Raw genomic sequence first — 24,373 nt, 5'->3', positions numbered from 1 at the left:
TGACTATTTGGTTGGAGACCCAGAGCATTGTAGGAGGGACTCAGGCTGGGGGAACATGAAGCCTCTCACACTTTACGCAAGGAATTCAACCCTCCATCCATCGAGCCAGTCTGTGACAAATTACTTTTGCCCCTTTGGGCATTTGCAACCATGGCCTACTGCAAAATACGTATTTTTCACTGCACTACCTTGAAGGCATTGTGAATGAGCCACTGGCTGACCTGATGACCATTTGGTTGGAGACCCAGAGCATTGTAGGAGGGACTGACTCGTGCTTGGGGAACACGAAGCCTCTCCCATTTTACTCAAGGAATTCAACCCTCCATCCATCGAGCCAGTCTGTGACAAATTACTTTTGCCCCTTTGGGCATTTGCAGCCATGGCCTACTGCAAAATACGTATTTTTCACCGCACTACCTTGACAGCATTGTGAATGAGCCACTGGCTGACCTGATGACTGTTGGGTTGGAGACCCAGAGCATTGTAGGAGGGACTCGTGCCGGGGGAACACGAAGCCTCTCCCAATTTACTCGAGGAATTTAACCCTTCATCCATCGAGCCAGTCTTTGACAAATTACTTTTGCCCCTTTGGGCATTTGCAGCCATGGCCTACTGCAAAATACGTATTTTTCACTGCACTAGCCAAAAAGAAAAAACCCCCCCCCTTTGAAGGCATTGTTGAATGAGCCTCCTGACTGACCTGATGACTATTTGGTTGGAGACCCAAGAGCATTGTAGGATGGGGACTAGTGCTGGGGAAACGAAGCCTCTCCACTTTACTCAAGGTATTCACCGCACAGCCATTGATCCAGTCTTTGACAAATTACTTTTGCCTCTTTGGGCATTTGCAGCCATGGCCTACTGCAAAATACGTATTTTTCACTGGAACCTTGAAGGCATTGTGAATGAGCCTCTGACTGACCTGATGACTATTTGGTTGGAGACCCAGAGCATTGTAGGAGGGACTAGTGCTGGGGGAACACGAAGCCTCTCCCACTTTACTCAAGGTATTCAACCGCACAGCCATCGAGCCAGTCTTTGACAAATTACTTTTGCCTCTTTTGGCATTTGCAGCCATGGCCTACTGCAAAATACGTATTTTTCACTGGAACCTTGAAGGCATTGTGAATGAGCCTCTGACTGACCTGATGACAATTTGGTTGGAGACCCAGAGCATTGTAGGAGGGACTAGTGCTGGGGGAACACGAAGCCTCTCCCACTTTACTCAAGGTATTCAACCGCACAGCCATCGAGCCAGTCTTTGACAAATTACTTTTGCCTCTTTGGGCATTTGCAGCCATGGCCTACTGCAAAATACGTATTTTTCACTGGAACCTTGAAGGCATTGTGAATGAGCCATTGGCTGACCTGATGACTGTTGGGTTGGAGACCCAGAGCATTGTAGGAGGGACTCTGTAGAGGGATGTGGGGGAACCGAAGCCTCTTCCCACTTTTAACCTCAAGGTATTCAACCGCACAGCCATTGATCCAGTCTTTGACAAATTACTTTTGCCTCTTTGGGCATATGCAGCCATGGCCTACTGCAAAATACGTATTTTTCACTGGAACCTTGAAGGCATTGTGAATGAGCCTCTGACTGACCTGATGACTATTTGGTTGGAGACCCAGAGCATTGTAGGAGGGACTAGTGCTGGGGGAACACGAAGCCTCTCCCACTTTACTCAAGGTATTCAACCGCACAGCCATTGATCCAGTCTTTGACAAATTACTTTTGCCTCTTTGGGCATTTGCAGCCATGGCCTACTGCAAAATACGTATTTTTTACTGGAACCTTGAAGGCATTGTGAATGAGCCTCTGACTGACCTGATGACTATTTGGTTGGAGACCCAGAGCATTGTTGGAGGGACTCGTGCTGGGGGAACACGAAGCCTCTCCCACTTTACTCGAGGTATTCAACCGCACAGCCATTGATCCAGTCTGTGACAAATTACTTTTGCCCTTTTGGGCATATGCAGCCATGGCCTACTGCAAAATATGTATTTTTCACTAGACTGCCTTGAAGGTATTGTGAATGAGCCACTGGCTGACCTGATGATTGTTGGGTTGGAGACCCAGAGCATTGTAGGAGGGACTCGTGCTTGGGGAACACAAAGCCTCTCCCAATTTACTCGAGGTATTCAACCCCGTAGTCATCAAACTGTGCTGTGATAAATTTCTATTTAATTCTCATGCAAATGGGTCATTTTGTTTTCTACCACCAGAATTTCCACATCTCCTTTGCTGCCATTTGCATCAGGTTGACCTTGTCTAGCTTTCATTGCCTCTTTCATTGCTCTGCGTCTCTCCTCCAGTAGTTTCTTACGGGCCTCATTTCGTGCCTTTTGTTCTTCAGAGCAACTCTTTATAGCCTTTTTTGTAACTTTTACTGGTTCCCTCTTCACAGGGCCTTTGGTGACATTATGAGTGGCCTGTGTATAAATGTCCTCTTTCCATCCATTAGTTTTAAGAACACTTATCTCTTTGAAAAGGTGGTGTACATTATCCACCTGAATGGACACCATGTCCCAGAAGCCAGCCAAATCTTCAGCTATTATAGTGGGTTCCTCACCTTTGGGCCCATCAATATTTTGTTGACATAGGCCCCTGAACTGTTCTATCTTCTGCGATATAAGGAGGCGCGCCTTTCCTGTTGCTGCTAAGACCTTTCCTTGTACCTCCTCACTCATCTGTGGTGTGAAGGTCTCCAGGTCAGATTCAGCATTGTTTATCAGGTCTTGTATTCCAGAGACCTCTTTGTCAACTAACTGTAAGAAATGGTGGCCTTCCTTTAGTTTTTCCACTTCCTTTATTTTCTCATTACCTACGGCACATTCATCGCCCTTTGTCCTTTTGTCCTCCTTTTCACCTGTTGTATTCTCCTGCAAATGGGTTATTTTCTCTTCTGACACCAGAATTTCCACTCCATCCATGCCACCATTTACATCAGGTTGAGCTAGTTTCGCTTTCATTGCCTCCTTCATTGCCTTGCGTCTTTCCTCCAGTAATTTTTTGCGTGCCTCGTCTCGTGCCTTTTGTTCCTCAAAGCAATTCTTCGAAACTTTTTTCATAGCTTTCACTGGTTTCCTCTTTGGAGGGCTTTTGGTGACAATATTAGTCGTCTTTGTATTTTGTTCTTGTTTCCATCCATTAGTTTTAAGATCCCTGATCTCTTTGAAAAGCTCGTGAACATTATCTACCTGAATGAACACCATGTCCCAAAAGCCAGCCAAATCTTCAGCTATTATAGCAGGCTCTTCACCTTTGGGCCCATCAATATTCTGTTGACAAAGGCCTCTGAACTGTTCTATCTTCTGTGAGATAAGGAGGCGCGCCTTTCCTGTTGCAGCGAGGATCTTTCCTTGTATCTCCTCACTCATCTGTGGTGTGAAGGTTTCCAGGTCAGATTCAGCTTTATTTATCAGGTCTTGTAATCCAGAAACTTCTTTGTCAACTAACTGTAAGAAATGGTGGCCTTCCTTTTGTTTTTCCACTTCCTCAGTTTTTTCATTAACTGGGACACCTTCATCGCTCTTTGTCCTGTCGTCCTTTTGACCTGGCAAATTTTCCTGCAAATGAGACATTTTCTCTTCTACCACTAGAATTTCCACTCCATCTGTGCTGCCATTTGCTTTCATTGCCTCCTTCATTGTCCTACGCCTCTCCTCCAGTAGTTTTTTGCGGGCCTCGTCTCTTGCCTTTTGTTCCTCAGAGCAATTCTTCATAGGCTTTTTCGTAACTTTAGCTGGTTTTCTCTTTGCAGGGCCTTTGGTGACATTATTAGTGGTCTGTGTGTTTAGGTCCTGCTTCCATCCATTAGTTTTAAGATCACCGATCTCTTTGAAAAGCTCGTGAACTTCTTCTACCTGAATGAACACCATGTCCCAAAAGCCAGCCAAATCTTCAGCTATTATAGCGGGCTCGTCACCTTTGGGCCCATCAATATTCTGTTGACAAAGGCCTCTGAACTGTTCTATCTTCTGTGAGATAAGGAGGCGCGCCTTTCCTGTTGCAGCGAGGATCTTTCCTTGTACCTCCTCACTCATCTGTGGTGTGAAGGTTTCCAGGTCAGATTCAGCATTATTTATCAGGTCTTGTATTCCAGAAACTTCTTTGTCAACTAACTGTAAGAAATGGTGGCCTTCCTTTTGTTTTTCAACTTCCTCTGTTTTTTCATTAACTGGGCCACCTTCATCGCTCTTTGTCCTGTCGTCCTTTTGACCTGGTAAATTTTCCTGCAAATGAGACATTTTCTCTTCTGTCACACGAATTTCCACTCCATCTGTGCTGCTGTTTGTTTTCGTTGCCTCCTTCATTGCCTTACGTCTCTCTTCTAGTAGCTTCTTACGGGCCTCGTCTCTTGCCTTTTGTTCCTCAGAGCAACTCTTCATAGCTTTTTTCATAACTTTCACTGGTTTCTTCTTCATAGGCGCTTCGGTGACATTATTAGTGGTGTGTGTATTTAGGTCCTCTTTCCATCCATTAGTTTTAAGAAAATTTACTTCTTTGAAAAGGTGGTGTACATTATCCACCTGGATGGACACCATGTCCCAAAAGCCAGCCAGATCTGCATCCATTATAGCTGGCTCTTCACCTTTGGGCCCATCAATATTTTGTTGACATAGCCCTCTAAACTGTTCCACCTTCTGAGCAATGAGGAGGCGGGCTTTTCCCATGGCTGCTAAGACTTTTCCTTGTACGTCTTCACTCATCTGTGGTCTGCAAGTTTCCAGATCAGATTCTGCGCTGTTTATTAGATGTTCTAATTTAGTGACTTCCTCATCCACTATCCTTAGGAAATGTAAGCCACTCATATCCCGTTCTTTCTCTCCTGTCATCGTTTTCATCTGATCCTTCCTTTCGTTTAGATGAAATTCAAGGTTGTCTTCTAACGTATGTATTTTCTCATCCATTTCCTCTGCAGTCTTTACTTTTTCAGACTCACATTCGTTTAGGCGTTCTTGGAGTGGCTTTCGTTCGTCTTCAAGATTTTTCAGTCTCTTGTGCAGCTCTTCAATGCACTGCCTGTCATTCATCAACGCTAAATCTTTTGTAGTAATGAGGGCGTTCAAATAACCTATCTCTTCTCCTTGTTTAACTATTAAGCCTTCGGTTTTGTCATTAATCTTTTTCAGAATTCTATTTTCCTTCTCCAAAACTTGCACGGTATATTCTGCTTCCCTCAATTGCCTTTCAGTTTCCTTGGTTAGATCACGGATCTCTTCAGCATGGGAATTTTTCACATTAGACAACTCTTTTTCCAAATCCTGGATCTTCTGCAAAAGAGCATCCTCTTTTGTAGCCATCTGGGTCTTATCCTCGAGGAGGTCGCAGATATTCTCGTGAGCCTCCTCCACTTCCTTTTCCAGATTTATATTACTATCCTGCAAGTTATCAAGCTTACATGGAATCCTTAGTTCCTCGTTAACTGCTGTCTCGCAAGCCAAGTTTTTATCCTGATGTTTCAGGAATAATATGAATAACACTGCAAAAAGTCCTCCCAACAGTCCGGCATACAAGTTCCTTTGAAGGATACTGCCAAGCGACCAAGATGGAAGGACTTCCTCCGATATAACTAATAAATCCTCAGGTCCCTCTGCAGGGACCTGGGCCATCTCAAGATTGTCCAGTCCTCCAAACAGTCCAACAAAACAGTTTCCACGAAGGAAACTGCCAAAAAACCAAGAAGGATGGACTTCCTCCGATATAAGCAATAAATCCTCAGCTCCCTTTGCAGGAAGCTGGGCCATCAACAAGTTTGCAAGTCCTCTGAACAGTCCAACAAAAGAGTTCCCCTGAAGGAAACCGCCAAAAGACCAACAAAGGACTACTTGCAATATAAACAATAAATCCACAACTCCCTTTGCAGGGAGCTGGGCCATCAAAAAGATCACAAGTCCTCCTACCAGTCCAACAATACAGTTTCCATGAAGGAAACCGCCAAAAGACCAACAAAGAAGAACTGACAATATGATCAACAATAAATCCACAGGGAGTTGGGACATGACAAAGATCACAAGTCCTGCAACCAGTCCAACAAAACAGTTTCCATGAAGGAAACTGACAAAAGACCAACAAATAAGGACTAACAATATGATCAACACATCCCGAATTCTCTCTGCAGTGAGCTGGGTCATAGCAAAGTTGCTAACACATTCGACAATATGGTTAAACATGCTTGCGAATTACCCAACTGGAGGTTTGTCTTATGTGTGGTTTTAGAAAAAGCCATGAGCTGTGACTTCGGCTTCTGAAGACTTCTCTGTCTTCTGAAGATTTCCCTTTCATCTGAAGACTTCGGCTCCAGTGATCCAGATTGTCTCCTTCGGCGTTATGCTATAGGCTCCAATGCATGCTTCCGTCTAGTGTTCTGAAGTCTCTCTCTCTTTCACACACACACACACACACACACACAAACACACACACACACACACACACGTATTCGCCCTTGTGCTATGGCTAAATACTAACTCGAAGAAACATTTACGCTGAAATATAGAATTTCTTTAAAAGCTGGGTGAAAACGAAGACGTGAAGTTCATAGTTCTTTGTTTTGGCAAAAGAGTCGGAAATTTCAGATGGAAAATGAAGTATTTCTGTCACGTACATCGCCCTCAACTCTCATGAACGCTATCGTTATTAAAGTCAGTCATTGCAGCCGATTGGACTTAGTCGGAAATGGCTGCTTAAACAAATAATAATAATAATAAAAAAAAAGTCAGTCATTACCTGACGTTCAGTTATGCCTGTGCAGGAATAAATGAACGTTAGCAGGTTCAGTTTTGCCTGCACAGACCTACTGTGCAGGTATAACTGAACGTTAGTGGCGGCCTTTAGACTCAGATATATTGTTGTTATGATTATTAGTGAGATCCAGGGTTGGAGTAATTGTAATTTAATTGAAATGTAATTGATTACAGAATTCCGTGTAATTGTAATTGAATTAATCAGAAGGATATAATGTGTAATTTAACTGTAATTATGAAATTCAAGTGGTAAGGATTTGGGCTTCATTAGCAGCGATGGGTTGCTATAGTGAGGTAACCAGAACTCAAGGTCACAGTCTAAGTGTTTCCTAACTATATAATAAATACTCTTTTAATATGACCTCCGCTCATCTATCACATACAATTCTAGAAATAAATTAGCTGGATTTGCTCGCCCCCTGTGCCAAAGATGGGCGTTTACTCTCGCACAGAAATCAGCTGTGATTTGTTGTTGAATAATTGTAATTGTAATGTAATCGCTATATCCAAATGTAATTTACATTTTTTGAAAGTAATTGTAATTCGTTTCCTCAAGTGTAATTACTCCAACCCTGGATGTTAGGCATTTCTACGTGACGCCATTCTCCCATAAAGCAGAGTTCTTTTCTCATTATGATAGCATAGTATTATTCTGATGATGGTTTCTCATCGCGTTTGTTAGTAAATAATATTGAAAAATACGAATAATCACGGTCTTTAGTTAAAGATTTGGGTAGAATCAGAACCCTTTTCTCATGTGTGAATGTTGGTACTACATTGTTACGCTTCGAAACTTTTAGCTTTTGCGTACCACTGTAGCTAAATTAAGGATGTTAAGTAGAATTTCAAATACATACCAAGACTTACATGGGCGAAAAGGGTCTAATTTTGTCGCCCTCTTGAAATCTCTTGTACTTATTTTCAAAAAAAGAAGAAGACGACTTTAACGTGACCTTTCAAAAGTGCCCTACAGACTATCATACATGTATGATCAAATTGGCGTTGGACAATCCAATTTGAGAATGTAGAGGCTTGTTTGAAGGATTGAACAAGCAGTTTGAAGCTAGCTTGTCCAACAAGACGTTTGACCAGCATGCTTGACGAGTCTGTAGTGGTGTTTGATCATACATGCTCATTTGGTCACCATCAACCATGGCGAACACACAAGATAACCAAGAATTTTGGATAGAGTTCATTGAACTCTATCAATCATTTCCATGTCTTTGGAAGGTTAAAAGTGAGGAATACAAAAGTAGGACACTAAAGGCAAAGTGTCAGCAAAAATTGCTTGATAAATTGAGAGAACACATCCCAAATATGATACCAAAGAAAATTAACTCTCTTCGTACTAGCTACAGGAGAGAATTAAAAAAGGTGGTTCAAAGTGAGAAATCTGGTGCTGCAACTGAAGACATGTATGTACCCTCCTTATGGTTTTTCGGTGCTCTAAATTTTCTCCGAGACCAGGAAATTCAGGAAGAAGGGATATCTACAATAGACATTGATGAAGAGGTGAGGAAATATTCAAACACATTTAATGCAATGTATATATATTTAGGTAGTTTTTTGTACACTCTGTAGATACAGATACAACTTTCAGTATATCCAAGTAGTATCAATTTATATCTGATAAACCTGATGTTATCAAGAGATAATGGTAATTGTCAGTGTAGAGAATCACATATCTTAATGATAGTACATCAAATAATGAAAATAAATAAATCATGGTTGCGGTCTACATAATTATTAATGTAGCTTCCAGTGTATTAGAGTTCGTGAATGTATTATATATGTACTGTCAGTATGTCTACAACAATGCACAAATAATTACCTATATTTAGCTAATTTGCTAGATTTGTAAAGCACAAGAGTACCATGTACGAGAACATAATGCACAGCTACCCTAAACAATATGTAATCAAGCTATATAAATTCTAGTTCAGCTATAACTTCCATGTGATCCTACATACTTGCTAGGGCATCCATCCTGGGCCATTGAAATACTGACAATACTTATTGCGTACATCCTTGGCTGACAATGAAGACTGTTGAACAGTTGGTTCAAAAGGAATGAGCTGCCTTCTACTGATACTTTCTACATATTGTTCTCCATCTCCACTCATATAATTATGCAAGTAGCAACATGCAAGGATTATTTTGGACACTTTAGTTGGGGATAGATTGATTGTCGAGTGTAAAATACGAAACCTAGATGACAACATGCCAAAGGTCCTTTCCACTACATTTCTGGCTCGTGACACCCTATAATTGTATATCTGTTGTTCTTTAGTAAGATTGGCATGACTATATGGCTTCATGATATTCTCCAACAGAGGGAACGCATCATCCCCTATTAAAACATAAGGAACAGGATCAGTTGTTCCTGGTAGAGGGCTTGGTGCAGGAATGTGTAGTTTATCCTCTGTTAAGTCCTGACTAAATCTTGTGTTTCCATAAACACCCCTATCTGAGACTCTTCCATTTGTTCCTATATGTACCATAAGGAACTGACATTTGGCATTAACTATAGCCATTAAAACTACACTAAAAGTACCTTTATAATTATAGTAGTAAGAACCAGAGTTATATGGCTTTGTAATTTTAACATGTTTTCCATCAATAGCTCCGAGGCAGTGAGGAAAGTCCCATTTCCGATCAAACTCTTCAGACACTGACATCCATTCCTCCTCGCTCTCTGGTATCTGTGAATATTAATAGGATACATAAATATCTTCCAAATAATACCCTTAAATGTTAATTTGGTTACAAATTCATTATAGAATGATACTACTAAAGATATCATCAAAGGAACACACACACAATCCGGCCCCTTTTTCTCTCTCTTTTTTCTCTGCAGAATTAACTTTTAGATATTTTTTTTCATCAGTCATCTAAATGCCAATGGAAATGTTGTGAATCCCTGGGTGTTCACGAACCACCAGGGACGGATCCAGAATTTTTTTTGTGGGAGGGGGGTGGGGGGAGGAAAATCTTCCATTTATATATATATTTTGTTTTTATTCACAAACAAAATCTCTAAATATATATATACATACATCTATATATATATATATATATATATATATATATATATATATCTATATATATATATATATATTATATATTATATATTATTTTTTTATTTTTTTTGCTTGAGGGCAGGGGGATCACATCCTCACTGACTGTTTAATTAAGCTTAGTTTGGGTCGGTCTTCAGTACAATCTTTTTTTTGGACCAGTGGGAGGATGCATCCCCCATACCACCCCCCTGGATCCGTCCCTGTCAGAAACCCGAGAGTGAAAACCCGTGCTTTAGTTAATTTCTTGACACAAGACACATTTGTCTGTAATGTTAAGATTTTATATGATGTTTATCACAATATATAATGTAATAATTGACTTTCAACCATTCCCCGTGTTTTCTAGGTACCAGGGACCTCTGGATGTGACACACAAAAATCCACAAAGAAAAGAAAAGTTGCTGCTGAGGGGAAAAAAAATAGAATTACTAGAGTTAGCTTGTAAGCACCTTGAAAAGGACGAGGGTGTGGATCCATTAGGACAGAGCTGGGCAGAGGAATTTAAAAAATTAGAAGAAAACCAGCAAATTTACGCTAGAAAAGCTATTAATGATATATTATATGAGGGCCGACTCGGGAGACTCAACATGAACTCGGTGAAAATTAATGAACCACAACTCTTACGATCAGTACAAAAATCAGATCATATGAACACTGTAAGAGTAATCACTCATCCTGTTGTCAAGGAACATAGGTCCATAGAGGATCTATTAAATGATCCACAATTTAGTTAATATGACTGAGTACCAGTAACTGAAATATAAGTAGCCTACATAATGTGAAATTTATTTCTCATACATTCATGTAATTAATTACATACACTATGTTTTTATGTATATAACGGTAAACAGTACTGTTATATTTTTGTTTAAACTCTCCCTCTCTCTCTCTTTCTCTATCTCTCTTTCTCTCTCTCTCTCTGATATGCAATGACATTTGCCTACACCTGTGGTAAATATTATTTTAATTTCATAAGCTGCTTCCTACAACTGTAAAAGAGCAAATGATAAAATAAGCATTCATCAATTTGTTTTTTTTTACCTTACCTTTATTACATCTTTTAGTGATGACACTATAGCATCACACGTCTCTATCACAATGTTACCAAGACACTGAGGAGAGATGCAGCACGCAAACTTCAGATCTTCGAAGGAATCTCCAGTTGCAAGAAATAATCGGAGAGTACATAACAATCGTTGACTTGCTGGTATAGCATCTCTGAGTTGTGTTGTCTTTTTCTTAATTATTGGTGAAACCATCGTCAGCAGGTTCATAAATGTGTCGTGGTCCATTCGAAGGTAATTTCTATAGTCTTCAGGTGATGATACCAGTAGCTCATTTAACAGGCATTGATGAGACAGTTCACATCTCTTCTTGTACCACTCTTTCATCCACAATCGTCTCTTTTTGTTTTTATCGTCGACTTCTTCGCTGGCAAGCGCCAGCAGAATAGCTATACAAGCTTTCCTTTTGCTCATGCCTCCACGCCTCAATGAAATGTACTGACGTTTGATCATACATATTATCAGTCTATGGCAGTGTATGAACAAACATGTTGGTCATACATGTTTGACAGTCTGTAGGGCGGGAAACAGAATGATGCTCTGGAAATGACAAATAATGGAACAGACATTCTTAGAATTTTCAATAAGGATAGTAAACAAGTAAATAATGCGCCGATTTCGGCGCAATTGATTTCTCTGTGCAACATATGATTGTATAAAACCATCAGCTACGACCGGCAGAGACTGGAGTGTGTAGTGTGTAGGTACTACGTACTGAGTACGGAGATCGCAGCTGATGCACGATCCATGGCTAAATTTAACCTGGAATAAAAATGAAAAAAATACTGAGGCAAGAGGGTTGCAATTTGGTACGTTTGATGATTGGAGGGTGTGTGCTCAAAATACCAATTTGCAGCCCTCTAGCCTCTGTAGTTTTTATTTATTTATTTATTTATTTTTTTTAGATCTGAGGGTGGACGGACGGGCAGTCAAAGCCGGCACAATAGTTTTCTTTTACAGGAAACTAAAATGGACTAAATAAGAAAGTAGAATAATAATAATAAAATACTCTCCTAGAGACTATATCCTTCTGCCTTCATCTTTGTATACAATTCCACCATCGATTCTTGACGTGTCTCCTGAAGACCAATTCCATTACGGTAATTGAGTCCTAATTACGGAAATTCATGGTTGGGCCTTGTCTATAAGCGAGATTAGAACAAAAGCTATATATATATATTTTTTTTTTTATTATTGAAGCCGTTTGTTTGTCTTGGCACTGGGTCAGGTCGGTCGAATTTTGGAGAATTATTTTGAAAAAAATTTCGGGAAATAAATGGTAGGTACTACTGGTAGACCCCATGGACATTTCGATATAAGTATTGCCTAAGAACTCGTAATTAACTAACTTTTTACGTACCTTCTTTCATATTCATTCATCCATCTTCCCGTCCACCTTCTCCGAACAATTGTTTCATACAAAGAAGATATCCATGGTACAAATGCTCTACTTATTACTTAAGTCACGTGACACTGGTTTAGTTGGAAAATTGTTTTGCTCAGTGAGTTGATGTAGTTGTGTTCGTCGCGTATTAACGTTTTTCTAAGTGATTCTTATCAGTGATTTATGCCATTTGGTTAAATCAGGAGTTGTTTGTCACGAAAGCACTGGTAAAGTATATAATGTGATGTTTTAATCTGTGTTAATGATATGGAATAATGTGTGACACCGCCATAGCTATATACTTTTGATGTTTATAATACTAACTAAAAGACTCCTTTTTGGCGAGGCCTAATCCCTCTTATGCTTATTATTTTGACAGATACCTAAACATTAACATTTATTGTGATCTTATATCTAATAAACATTCGAAAATGTATTTCTGATAGCTTATGTTAGCTAGGCTAGGCCTAACCACTAGAGTAGGCTAGATACCCAAGCACGCCCTTGCATCAGGGTACTCGAGCACGACCTTAATTTAGCAGTATGGTCTTTGATTGATGGATGAATTGTCAACCATTCAATCAGAACAATGGCTAAAGACGTCATAAAAACCGATTTCCTCACGCTGGTATTGTCTAACCTGATTTTTAGGCTAGGTTATAATGAACAAGAAAGTTTTACAGAGGCCTAGGGCTATTTTGTGAGAACTGAATATAATTATAATGCACGTTGCTATTCAAAGGATATTTGGTGTAAGTAGGTTTAGTCGAAGCTAGCCAAGCAAGGAACTAGCTATTTTAATTTTCCTCTGAATAGAAAACACAAGAGATAGGTAGTAGGTAAAGAAGTTGGCTAAGCTAAGTAGGTTAATTGGTAAAGTTAAAGGTTTATTTTTCGAAAGACTCCGGCCAACTCCCACGTTATCATTAATATTTTTTGGGGTAAAACCCATAAAAAAATTTCTTTCTAATACATAACCAGCGCAAATGCACAATAACCGAGAAAAAAATTATAATCTGGCCTAATTAAGATTTAGGTATAAGGTAAGACAATACTGGCCCCCTCCCCCCACTCCATAGCTAAACTGACAAAATTGTAACTAATAAACTGCATTTTGAGGTTCTTTTAGTGCCTGATCATTTCCTAGCCATTTTTGGACGAAAAACCCAAAATTGTTTTTCATGCAAAAATGGCTATACTAGCTGGAGTCGTCTGAAATGGGTGGCTGGAGTCTTCCAAAAAATCAGTAGTTGCTGTTTACTTTTAAGATAGGCTAGGCTCTTTTTTCAAATAAAATTTGGTAGACCTTTCCTATCCACTTGGCTTTGGCTCTAATTGGGTTGGGCTAGCCTGCCTAATGACCAGGTAGGCACTGTGCAAGGCTAGGAACTAAACTCTTGCCCAACTAGGACAAGTCTTTTGCCTATGTCATTTGTCTGTCAATTAGCAATGTTTCAAGGATTTTAATAGGACTGAAGAAAAATAGTTTTCCCATTAAAATTGTTTTTATTCAAGGACTGTGCTGATAAGACTGTTCATTGATGTAATGATACCTTTTTAGTTAGATGTACAGGTTTAGAAAACTGTTTAGCATAGGCTACTTATTAAGTGTGTGTTGCTAAAAATAGGGGTTTTCTGATCACCATAGGATTAGGCTAGGTTGGGGGTTGGAGCTGTGGTTGCTCATTCCTATTGTTATATTGTATAAAGTGAATGATAAACAATGTTATAGATTCAGCATATTCATGAAAATTTAGGCAATGAGGAGGCCCTATTTGTCAGCCATGCATGGTTCTAATTTATGTGAGAATGCAGTTCTATTTCACAATAATTTAAACTGTCTAGGTGTGGTTATGAATTCCGGACTCACAACAGGCTGGCCATTTGTGTATAGATGATCCATCGTCATTGCGTGGCCAGGCCTTATTCACTCTATATTTAATTGGTGAAACAAGAATACAATTACAACTTTAAGCATACCATTCAAAAGACTGAAGTTTCATCAACGTAATGTGATATATGAAAGCGCCATACGAACTAAAATAAGCATGTGAGATCCTCGTAAAATATGTTTTCAAGGCAGTTTTGAAATCCAATATGGCGGCAATTGCGTGACTAGCCGTTCAAACCACAGACAATCCACCATCTTTCCCAGCCTTCCCAGCACTCATTTGAACAATGTTAGCGTATATTTGTAACGTTTATTGATCTTACTCAAGATTGCAGTTGTAATCAGCATAATGCAACTACATTTTGTTGCCTATATTAGTGAAAATATGAAACTTTTTATCATGGTTTGAACTGAAATTCATTTTTACCTTGTAATCGTTGGTTTTATCCTTACTGCCATCACAACTGAAACTTATTTGATTGTAATTATACACATTTTGGTCTTAATTCACTCCAAATTGCACTTGAACCACGTTGCTGTTCCTGGTTCCTAAGCACTCACTCCACAAACACAGTTACGAGCAGCAGACGACTACACTGTTTATGAGGTGCAAAGCTTTATTCCCTTAATTGTTTACTTTACTCATTATTTAGTTTAACTTTACTCTGTTACTTCAAAATGTTTATTTAATTCATGTCTATTATCCATTTTTTGCAACCAAATTAACCCTGAAAAATTACAAATATTTCTGATGTACTTACGAGCAGACGACGCGACGAAAATTGACTCATCGTTGCCAATCTAGTGGAGCTTCACACATACGCTGATGCATTTACAAACTTTCCATGAATTCTAGTTGTCATAGTAATGCAGTAATGATAAAATTGCTGTAATATGTATATATACTACAAATAGTTATACTAATTTCACTTATTTCTCTGGTTTTGTGTAAGTCTTATACCCAGTTTGGAGGGTAAACACATACCAATTGACAACACTGATAAACAATTGAAGAGCGCAAAACACCGCAAAGAATGCTGTAGTTCCGTTGGATAAGTAGTGGTTGAAAGTCGTGTTTACGATTGTTGTGATGAAAGTTCCCCAGCATCTATGGGTACAAGTGGTGTGGGGATTTAGCACAGGAAATGGGAAGTTTATTGAGACAAGCGACTCTGCAAACATCGAGATGGCGTCAATCTTCTAAACATTTTTAATTATAAGTAAAAACTTCGAAAGCGTCATGGGGGTAGTGTGCACTGCGTTGGCCACACTTTTCATTACCCTCTATTTAAATCTTAAAATATGGCCTTAATTTCTAACTTTGGAGAAAATACTTACTTCGAAAGGAGAGTAGAGGTCTTGAGCTCCTGCTGTCACCACCAACAACTCATGACTGATGACCATCTCCATTGTCGGGATGTGTTAAAGTACTTTTTCGGAGGGTGGCCAAAAAAGCGGTAGTCAGTGAGTTGGTCAGTCCAGTCGGTTGTTTACCCTAGTGTCAGGAAAGGTCAGGAAGCATCCCTAATTTGACTTTTTTCTATTGTCTCTCCCTCCTATAATCTAATTTCCTGCGGTCCCCAATTACAGTACCGTAATATTAAAGTTAGGGGTTTGTGTAAGGAGTTAAAAAAAATTTAAAAGCACCTTTGCAGGGCCTTTGGCCAGGTAGGATGTGGCACCCTAGGTTAGGTAAGGCTGCACTCGTGAATCTTTGATTATTTGCCTTGGGGTTGTCTAATTTCAGTTTCTTACTGTGGTTAACTACATAACTAATAGATAAAGGGGTATGTTAGGTTAAATGCTCTGCTAGGAAAAATTAAAGATGGATATTGGGTAAAGCATTAGAAATTAAAAAAGGAAACCTTTGTATAATTTACCATTACGGTTTTATAAGTGTATGGACACACATTTCCATATCGTATTTAAGCCTTGGATCACTAAGCAAAAGAAAATACAGATTTTTAATGTTAATGAAAAAAATCTTAATTAAATGCAATAGAATTGAAGTAGACAAGGAGTTGGCTGCTCATTATAAGATGTAATCTTGAAAATTTCATGTAGAAACACTTACTGAATTAAATATAATTTCCATAGGTGAGTGCTATAGTTTTTATTTACATAAACTTTTATGTTAAACAGATCATACTGTTGTCTAGTTGTGAACATTTTTGTGTATGCTCATTATTTGTCACTCTTTATCATTTTTTTTAAAATGGTGAAGATTCAGTCACTGTATCCATAGCATTGTGTAATATTATTTATATAAATTTCAGGAGCTGCTTCGTTTACTTGTGTCATGTGAGCATTGAACTTCTCACTGAAATGATGGGGGATACCATTAATTAGCCAACAGTGAATACTTTCTGGTAAGAAATCATTTGTCTCCTGTTAAAAGGGTGGAATGCCATTAGTTAATGTACAGCAGTACTATACTCAGTGATGTGGCTTTTTTTTATTTTTGGGTATCATTGTTTGATGTGCTGTTCATGTAGGTTGACAGTTTTCTTTGTTGCCTTTCTTGTATAGCTGTGCCTATGTAATGGTGGTTGACGGGGTGGGAGGTATGGGGGTGGGGGAGGGACGTTTTTCTTTAACCTTATGCCCATAACTTTTTCATGCAATTATAAAAGTTGTCTAGAACTGAGGTCAGTATGGATATGTCTAATAATTTTATTTGGTAATGAAATTTTATATTAGTCTTTGTAAGGGGCGGGGTAGGGTGTTATGCTTTAACCTTATGCCCATAACTTTTTCATGCAATTATAAAAGTTGTCTAGAATTGTAAGGGGTTGGGGTGTTATGCTTTAACCTTATGCCCATAACTTTTTCTTGCAATTTTAAAAGTTACTTAGAATTGAGGTCAGTATGGATATGTCTAATAATTTATTTTATTTGTTAATGAAATTTGACATTAGTCTTTGTAAGAAGTCATATTTGAACACCCTCTTTTAACAATAATTATTGGTTCTTTGTTTATGCAGTTAACACTGTCAATAAACCAGAAGCTTTTGATGTGTTAATGGTGTTGATCATTCCTTGATCATTTGTGTTAGCTAGACCTAACTTTCTTTTTGCGCTGTGCAACGAGAAATTTGATGCCACCTTTACATTATCAGTGCTGAAATGAAAGAGCTGTTTAGATGTAAAACTTTGAAACAGATTCTGGATAATTTGTATTTTTCTTTGCCATACAAACCCGATGCCTTGTTTCATAACTGCATTAAAACGGTTAATTTTATAAAGTTTACTCATTACAAAATTTATTAATATCTTACTATTTTTGGTATTTAATTCTTTTACATTACCCACAAGAATGACTTATTACAAACAATATTTTATGTTCTTGTACCTTCAGTTTTTGTTCACATGTTACTAAGTGAATAAGGGGCAAGGGAGTAATGGAGAGAGAGAGAGAGAGAGAGAGAGAAATACTGTTCTAATAACCTTTGCTCAGCCAAGCCAGGAAGCTCACTATGGTATTTGTATTCAGATTAACTGATGCTTTATGGAGTTTCAATAACCCTTTAATAAACTGTCATTACCTCTGTCGTGGAAATCGGTTAATACACGTGCAGATGGTGTTAATTACTTTTCCATGATGTGTCTAGGTTATTGTAGCAAGCAGTGGGGTTGAATGTCTGTTTGTTTGTTAGTTTCTTAGTATTGCTTAAGAAGCTATAATACCGTAGTATCAGTATGCAAATTTATCATGAAAATGTTCTCAGTTCATTTTTCTATAACATGTAACAGGTAAAGCTGATGTATCTCTTAAAGAATCTTCTTTCTCGCTCTCTAGTTGTTTATGCTTTTATCTTTCTTAATCAGAAGTTCTCAGATCATATCATCAAAAGCTGGGAGCTGCAATTTCTGTAGACAATTACTGCTTTTTGTGGTTTCTTTACTTTGCTTTTATTTTTCCATGGATCTGCTCTGTTTTTAATTGCTTGTGACTCTTTAATTAAAGGTACAGTATTAGTCTTTGAAAAATTAAATTTGGGGAGGGGGGTGGGGGAGAGATTACAGTAATGACATTTTGGCATCACTTAATAATGTGGATATATGAGTATTTTTGCATAGAGAAATGGAATGTTGAACATGGGGGCATGATAGTAACTCCTCAATATTTTATCTGTTACATAATCCTCAATTGTAGAGCTTGTGCTGATACAGTTCTAACCTTGTCTTGTCATGAGAGAATCCTTTTCAAGGCTACATTCTTGTGCTGTTATAGTTATTAAACCTTGTCTTGTCCTGAGAAAACCCTTTTCATTGTTATATTCTTTGCAATGAAAAGGAAATTTCCGTTTACATTGTCAAGAATTAGAATTTGTAAAAAAAAAAAAAAAATCAGTTTGCATACCAGAGTAGAGTAGCCATTCCATGCACTGCAGCCTTTGAAATACTCTTTGGAGTCTTTCCTGTTTAGAATCAACAGTATTATCTATTTCGAATTAATGGTATACACAGCCGAGGGTACATAGAATTGTGGCAACTATTATCTCAAAGTGGCCATGTTGGGAGGCATTCTTTACAAGCTCGTTTTTAGCCATTGTCCAGGGAGACCCGTTATAATTTCTCCCATTAACAGCGTTATTGCTCTGTAAAGCTAATTCCAATTATTCGCTATTTCCTATCCCCCTCTGTCCCTACCTTCTGGGCTATTCGTTTCACCCTCGCCTCCCCTCCTCTGGTTCAATCACTTTATTAATTTTCTTTCTCATTTTGCTCTCTTTACTTTCACTGAACTTTCTAGAAAATTTTATTTCATTTTTCTTAAAATCACAGTGTGTGCCTCTACATTGTGTTCTTTCCTGTCTCTTTTATTTGCGATTTCACTGATGTCTTGAGTATGGTTTTCTTGTATGTCAAAAAGGTCTTTCTACCTGCTTTTACATTTTCTTATGAGTATTCATTAAAATAATATGAAGGTTGTTAGTGATACCTACTAGATATTAATTGCAGAACTTAAAAAAAAAAAAAAACTCGTGACATACGTAGGGCTATATGAAGGAGATAAATTTAGGATGGGACTTACAAGATTGAGGCCCTCACCCCTTGTAGGTGGTTAGTGCAGTTAGTGAACCACACATCTTACACTGCACGCATTTTAATGGTCTTTGCAGCATCTCTTTGGCCCTTAGCTGCAACCTCTTTCAACCCTTTTACTTTGCCTTCGTTCATATTCTCTTTCTTCCATCTGATTTCCCAACGTCTAATAGTGCAACTGCGAGCTTTTCCTCCTGTTACACATTTCAAACTTTCAGCGCTGAATGACGTCATAGGTCCCAGCGCTTGGCCTTTGGGACAAATTCTGCATTCTTTTCTATTCTACAAGATTGACCATCTCTAATATGAACCTTTCTTCAATCTTATCACCTTGCTATCCAAACCTCTCTTAACTATTCCTTTGTGCAACTGTGTGGGTTCCTTCCACTTTCGCCTGTAGAACTGTTTACTTCATCTTTATTTTCTGAATCCCATTAGCTTGCTGTCCAGCCTCTCCAACTCCCTCTGTTCATTGTCCTAACCGTTGAATGACCGGAGGTGACCCAGTGCTTGGCTTGACAGCCCTAAGTTTCGTATATCGTGAATCAAGTAACAGGGAATATTATTTAGTGGTTAGTAAATTATGAGTAACAGATTTTTTCGTATGTTACCTGTGATTGCCGGATTGATTTGAAAGACGAAATAAGGCGTAGATCATCATGGAATTATCTTGTATTAAACAGATCCCCTCCTCCCCAACCCAATCATATTTCCTCGTTGGCCGAGTCGGTTACGTACGTGCTCGACTACCGATCTCAGGGTTAGGGTTCGATTCCTCACAATGCCAACGCGGAGCCATAGGAATGTATTTCTGGTGACAGAAATTCATTTCTCGATGTGGTTCGGATCCCACAATAAGCTGTAGGTCCCGTTGCCAAGTAACCGATTGGTTCCTAGCCACGTAAATAAAAATCTAATGCTTCGGGCCAGCTTCTATAGGAGAGCTGATGTTAATCACCTCATAGGTCTGGTTAAACTAAGATATACTCCCCCAATACCGATTCAATCTCCTGTTACTTTGAGCACCTTAGTATTTTGCTATTTCGTTTGAAGATCGACATGGCTACGTAAAACTAGTGTTGGAAGGTTTGTTATATGCAGAGAAGGTCGCTGCTGACGATGAGTCCATCAATTCACGATATTAAAGTCTAAAGTGTTTGAAGACTGTAACCCGGTTGGGTAATGAGATGCCTAGGCACTGTAAAGAATGGAGCGTGTTATCTGAAAGATTAAATTCAATATATAAAACAAAATAAAAGTTGATTATTTACCTAACCACTCACATAAAGCCGTTGGTCCCGTTGCTGAATAACCTCTGGTTCCATGCAACGTAAAAACACCATACAAACAATGAATTAGAAAGAGAGTTATTCCTAAATGTAGGAGCTGAATTCTGTTTTTAAAAAGAGGAGACCTAGGGTGGATGTTTTACAGTGGTTTAACCCCGTAAAACTATTGTAAAACAATAAAAAAAAGATTCACTCCTAACTACCATGAAAGATAGTTGGCTGTCGCCACAGTTTTAGAAAGCATTACTCCCTTACCCGGTACGGGGGTTAGTGCCGACAGTACAGCTCACGGGATGCACTGTCGGCATTACTGAAGGTTCTTTGCAGTGCCCCCTCGGCCCCTAGCTGCAACCCCTTTCATTCCTGTTTACCTCCATTCATATTTTTCTACCATCTTCCTATCCACTCTCTCCTAACAATTTACCTACTCTCAATATCCTTTCACCGGTGGATGACCTCATAAGCCCCAGCGCTTGGGCTTTGGCCTAAACTTGAATTCAAGCTTCCAAAGGGTATGGAGTTCATTGGAAAGAAAAACGAAGATTTTTGGGCTTACCAGTAATTCCTACTTCATTCATATACTCATCATTTTTCAAAAGACTCTCTCTGGGGTCTAGGGATGAATAAAAATGGCAAAGAAGTGGTTTCTCCTGTTCTGATCTTTTTACTGTCTTATCTTTAGGTTACCTCTGTTACTGATAGTGCTATTATTGGATTTTGCAATCTGGATTAAAACCTTCATTATAATTTTCCTGCAGGTGACGCAACTCCTCTTCAGGGCGAATAAACCCTCTTTATTATTTTGTTTGCCGCCTTTTGTGCCGTTGACAGCATTTCGTGTGCTTTCGTTTCCGTTTCTTGTTACTGGCAGATGCAGAGTGTGGTTGTGCATCTTTCACTCCACTGTGCATGTTCCCTCAAGGTCTCTCATATAAATGAACCGCGAGAATTTTGAAGTTTTCCATTTGGGAAAACTGTATCCGTTTCTACTGACGATTGTAATTAAGCAAACTTGCTGAAAACCGCACCTGGAATATGTTTATACTACTATAAATGCATTTTATGTCAAGGATAAAGTTGGTCGTTTTACTTATTATGGGTTCGTCTTCAGTTTTGTTTCAGTTACCTCCTCTCTCTCTCTCTCTCTCTCTTCTCTCTCTCTCTCTGTGTTGCATCTTTTAACTTTGCACTTTCCCTTACCTTCTCTTGTTCCCAATGAGCACCATATTCTTTGAAAAGCTTGAACTGAAAGTCATTGGCTACTGTAGGGTTGTTTACATGAATAGGGCTCATCTTCTGAATAATAATAATGATAATAATAATATAATGTGTGTATGTGATCGTCTTTTACTTGATCTAGTGCTGTGAAACGATTTAGTCTCGCATAAGTACGGAGAATATTGAATATAGATTAGCACTATTCCTTGATCTTGGTATAGCCTCCAGTCTTGATGTGATTGTGTGATGCATAACATCTAATGAATTTAGTTTATTAACATCAGGAGTTTATTAACATTTATATACGTATTTAGTTTATTAACATTTATATACGTATATTGCTGGTATCTTTACACGCACAAAAGCAAGGAATAAAGTATTCGAAATTCTCTTTATATACACAAAAGCAAGGGATTGAATACAGTATTTGAAATTCTCGCGTTACGAAACGCATTCGGAGGGATTAAACGGAGAAATTGCCGATGGACCCATCTCTCTCTCTCTCTCTCTCTCTCTCTCTCTCTCTCTCTCTCTCTCTCTCTCTCTCCCAGAATGAAATGAGGTAATGTGTCTTTGTGGGAGACATCAATCTTAGTTCAAACGGTCCCTCGCCGGTATTTTGTATACCGCAGGGAGCGGTGATAGTGGTCGATTCTGTCATGATAATACGTATAAGAGATGGCCGATTTTCCCAAATCTGAATTTCACTCTCAGTAATGCATAGAGTATTTCGGTCGTTTCCATTTACAATTGCGATTCGTAGTCTCTCTCTCTCTCTCTCTCTCTCTCTCTCTCTCTCTCTCTCTCTCTCTCTCTCTCTCTCTCTCAAAATCATTAGGACACCGTGAATGCACAGCAAAAGCTGCTCCTAGAGATAAGTGAGCACACGATGTCTCCTCGGATGGACTAACAAGTCTTTGAGACATCCTAATCCTTGTAACTCTCTCTCTCTCTCTCTCTCTCTCTCTCTCTCTCTCTCTCCCCCTCTCATACAAACAAAACAAACAAACAAATAGATACACCATGACCAGGGTATTTATGGAATATCTCTAGATACTGCATTACCAACATTCTGAATGATTTAAACGATCATTTGATTATTCATACTTGTGATTATAATTTTATCAATCGAAACTGGACCCAGATTTAAAATTTGGTTATATCATTAACCACTTTACTATCACTTGATGTTAGAGTAAATATTAGACATAAACTGTTTGGGTTTGATGTTTGATAGTCTGAATTCTTTTGGTTCGAGAGATCAAGGCCGTATCTTATCAACCTCCGTGGCAAGGGGGTAGGGGTAGTGCCGTCAGTGCACTTCACGCGGTGCACTGCAGGCATTACTTAAGGTTCTTTGCAGCGTCCCTTGGGCCCCTAGCTGCAACCCCTTGCTTTCATTTTACGGTACCTCCGTTCACTAGACTTGCTTAGGGTGATATCAGCTTCAGCAAGCAAGAGTTTCCATTGGTAACTGGTAAGGGAGCCAGATGATATTCATGTGAAAGTAAGCATAATCTAAAATTTACTATTGTTTATGGCTACATATCCGCTTCGACCGCAAAGTGTAATTGATATTTTAAAGGAGCGTACTGCATAACAGTAATTTCGGAATAGCAGGCCACAAAGATTTCCAATTCCCGAGGAGGCTTAGAAATGGGTTGTCACTGATATATTAGGTCATCACAGAACCTCTCTTATGGAACAAGACCATAGAGCCTATTGACTTGAAATTCAAGCTTCCAAAGAATAGAGTGCAAATTAGGAAGTAAGAGAAGGTAAAGAGAGATACAGAAAGAAGAGATCTCATTTGTTAAAAAGAAAAAATGATTTAATAAATAGATAAAAGTATTCAAATGCAAGGGAATAGCGTCAGGGTAGAAAAGCATTGTATCTTCGCTTGGATTTTTGAAGTTCCAATTTAATTCCAAGCCAGTCTTATCACCGAGCCATTCCTATATTCCTGAGAATTCCAAGCCAGTCTAATCACCGAGCCATTCCTATATTCCTTAGAATTCCAAACCAGTCTAATCACCGAGCCATTCCTATATTCCTGAGAATTCCAAGCCAGTCTTATCACCGAGCCATTCCTATATTCCTGAGAATTCTAAGCCAGTCTTATCACCGAGCCATTCGTATACCTATCCCTGAGAATTCTAAGCCAGTCTTATCACCGAGCTATTCCTATATTCCTCAGAATTCTAAGCCAGTCTTATCACCGAGCCATTCCTATATTCCTGAGAATTCCAAACCAGTCTAATCACCGAGCCTCTCCTATATTCCTGATAATTCTAAGCATGTCTTATCACCGAGCCATTCCTATATTCCTGATAGCTAACTGGATTTAATTCCAAGGCGTTTCCCACATAGTCCAGGCAACATACGCTGGTTTATTACCGCATGGACAAGGGCCACAATGTCGTTTTCCTCAGACTTAGAGGTCTTTCATTTCCTCTCTTGTCAGAAATTAAACTTGACGGAATTACATTCCTTTTGTACTGTGTGAAATCCCCTGACCTATTTATTTCCCAGTGTCCTGTGTACATAAATATATTATTTTTATGGATTGTCCGGTGTCAGTTACCCAGATGTTGTGACACCAGATTTAATAGACACACAATGTTCATCTGTATCGAATTTTTTGTAATATAAAA

At 38.9% G+C, this 24,373-nt stretch overlaps 2 protein-coding genes and 1 long non-coding RNA gene across 3 annotated transcripts in view; 1 reads left to right on the top strand and 2 right to left on the bottom strand.

Annotated features, from left to right (window-relative positions):
* Nucleotides 1–2,181: 2,181 nt before the first annotated feature.
* On the bottom strand, nt 2,182–5,748 carry LOC135216645 (centriolin-like). The gene has a single exon (XM_064252029.1). The coding sequence runs from the start codon at nt 5,746–5,748 to the stop codon at nt 2,182–2,184; it is 3,567 nt and encodes a 1,188-aa protein (XP_064108099.1).
* Nucleotides 5,749–8,410: 2,662 nt separating this feature from the next.
* LOC135216644 (putative nuclease HARBI1) lies at nt 8,411–11,302 on the bottom strand. The gene is made up of 2 exons (XM_064252028.1): nt 10,871–11,302; nt 8,411–9,446 (listed from the first exon to the last, which is right to left on the bottom strand). The coding sequence occupies exons 1-2, from the start codon at nt 11,300–11,302 to the stop codon at nt 8,718–8,720; spliced, it is 1,161 nt and encodes a 386-aa protein (XP_064108098.1). The 3' UTR covers nt 8,411–8,717.
* A 945-nt stretch (nt 11,303–12,247) lies between these two features.
* LOC135216181 (uncharacterized) overlaps nt 12,248–24,373 on the top strand; it is a 98,744-nt gene continuing 86,618 nt past the window's right edge. The window contains exons 1-2 of the long non-coding RNA XR_010314824.1: nt 12,248–12,499; nt 16,440–16,532. This is a non-coding gene — a long non-coding RNA (uncharacterized LOC135216181). The remainder of the gene's footprint in view (nt 12,500–16,439; nt 16,533–24,373) is intronic.

This window comes from Macrobrachium nipponense, chromosome 6 (assembly GCF_015104395.2).
Source record: "Macrobrachium nipponense isolate FS-2020 chromosome 6, ASM1510439v2, whole genome shotgun sequence".
NCBI lineage: Eukaryota > Metazoa > Arthropoda > Malacostraca > Decapoda > Palaemonidae > Macrobrachium > Macrobrachium nipponense.
The sequence above is the reverse complement of the archived record's forward strand: the minus strand, read 5'-3'. Positions and strand labels throughout refer to the sequence as shown.